The sequence below is a fragment of the Aplysia californica genome, unplaced genomic scaffold, assembly GCF_000002075.1.
Source record: "Aplysia californica isolate F4 #8 unplaced genomic scaffold, AplCal3.0 scaffold00384, whole genome shotgun sequence".
NCBI classification, from domain to species: Eukaryota; Metazoa; Mollusca; class Gastropoda; order Aplysiida; family Aplysiidae; genus Aplysia; species Aplysia californica.
Window position 1 is genome coordinate 189732 of NW_004797654.1, and position 1830 is coordinate 191561.

At 37.6% G+C, this 1830-nt stretch overlaps 1 protein-coding gene across 1 annotated transcript in view; it reads right to left on the minus strand.

Annotated features, from left to right (window-relative positions):
- Positions 1-817, minus strand: part of LOC101860350 — a 22324-nt gene extending 21507 nt beyond the window's left edge. Inside the window, exon 1 of the mRNA XM_005103655.1 lies at positions 649-817. Within this exon, the coding sequence (XP_005103712.1) occupies positions 649-817 (169 nt within the window). The remainder of the gene's footprint in view (positions 1-648) is intronic.
- Between the last annotated feature and the right edge of the window lie 1013 nt (positions 818-1830).

Genomic DNA, 1830 nt, shown 5'->3' on the forward strand with positions numbered 1-1830 from the left:
CAAACAAAATACAACCCTTACGAAAACAAACAAAACAAGCAAACAGACAAATAATAAGAAAATCAAACCAAAACCAAACATACACATAAACAAGTGTAAAAACAAACAAAACCCCGACCCACGAGCAGCCAAACACCCGAACAATTTGAATTAAATTTAAGTTTTAAGTAAAAAGAAGCAAGTGGGTGGTTGGCGAGTGCTCTGCAGAAATGTGGTTTGCTCCCTCTTTTTCCAGTTAAACTCCTGTCGTCATTATCTCTCCTCCACCTTTTTTTGCGCTTCGTACTTTCCTTTCTATATAACACATCTAATCTTCGGCACTTACACGTTCTAATCGCTTTGCACGTGCCGTAAAACTCTAACTAAAACAAAACTAACAAACAAACAAACAAAAAGTATTTAAAAAAGAAATACGTCGACATTATACGACACGAACTCTTACTAAAACCAAAATAAGAAAATAAAGCACACTGACACAATACTTCACGAATTCTTACTAAAACAGAAAGAAAGAAAGAAAGAAAGAAAGAAAGAAAGAAAGAAAGAAAGAAAGAAAGAAACAAACAAACAAACAAAAAGAGAAGCAAATCAACACAATGCGGCTTATTTAAAGGGTCCAAACAGCACTGACCACTGACCTAAAGTTACTTAAAGAGCCAACGGTGTGGTTCCCCGGGCAGACGTCCAGGAAAAATCCCTCCAGTTTGAGCACGAAAACCAGTGACCCCCAGCCGTAGTTGAGTCCTCCAAGAAGCAGACACTCTGCTACACACATGACAGCCAGCAGATATCGGAAACGGACGGGGGAATCTTCCATTTTATTGTTTTTGCACTTCATGCTTCCCGGGAAGCTGGGATTGTTTCAGAATGTTGTCAAGTCTGCTGAGGTAATAGTATAGATTGTAAAGCGCATAAAACTTGCTGTTGAGCGCAAATGCTGTCTATTGATATAATTTTTTTTGCAGATCAAATATACACATTACAAATTCACATGCCACATAGAAAGACCAGCTTGCACCTAGGAAATCCAAATCCAAAAATTACGTCATGAAAAAGTTCTAATATAACAACAGAAAGCACAAATTATGTGAACATTGAAATCTCAAAGGCAACCCATAGGAAATTCAAATGCCACAAAGGATTCCCAAATGTAAATTTACTTGTAGCCTAGTGGAGAAACAGAGGTTAAAACCAAAATGTAAAACGAATTCTTAGTGAATCAAAGTCAGAAGTAAAAATTGTGGGTTATTTTTTTCGTCACAAAAAAAGCCAAATTTTGTAAACCTTGTTTATCTTTGAGTGAATCACATCAGGGAAGAAATCACAAAACAGTAATTGTTATATTAGGCTAAAAATTTAACAAGTTTATAAACTATACCATAACAATCATAATAGGAATGCGTGGATGTACTTTGAATAAGTAATGTACCAGGATAAAGACCAATCTCAGCAAGAAATGACCAGCAGCCCTACAAGTTAGATGAACTTAAGCAATCACTATAAAGAATCAGCAGCAGATTCTCTCAGCAGTCTATCCAACAACTTATCTGTTCCATGCGTCGTCAATATGGCAAGTAGTCACGGGCGGTGCTGTGCTGGCTTGTGAATTTGGAAACTGGGCGGGGGGGGGCAACTTGAGATGGATATTTTAGAGCAAAAATGAACACTTCATGTACAATGTTGGATTTCTAAACACACCACTTTCTTTTTTCTGTGAGTATAATATGACAGAGGATGATACGGAGAGAGAGAGAGAGAGAGAGAGAGAGAGAGAGAGAGAGAGAGAGAGAGAGAGAGAGAGAGAGAGAGAGAGAGAGAGAACACGAAAAA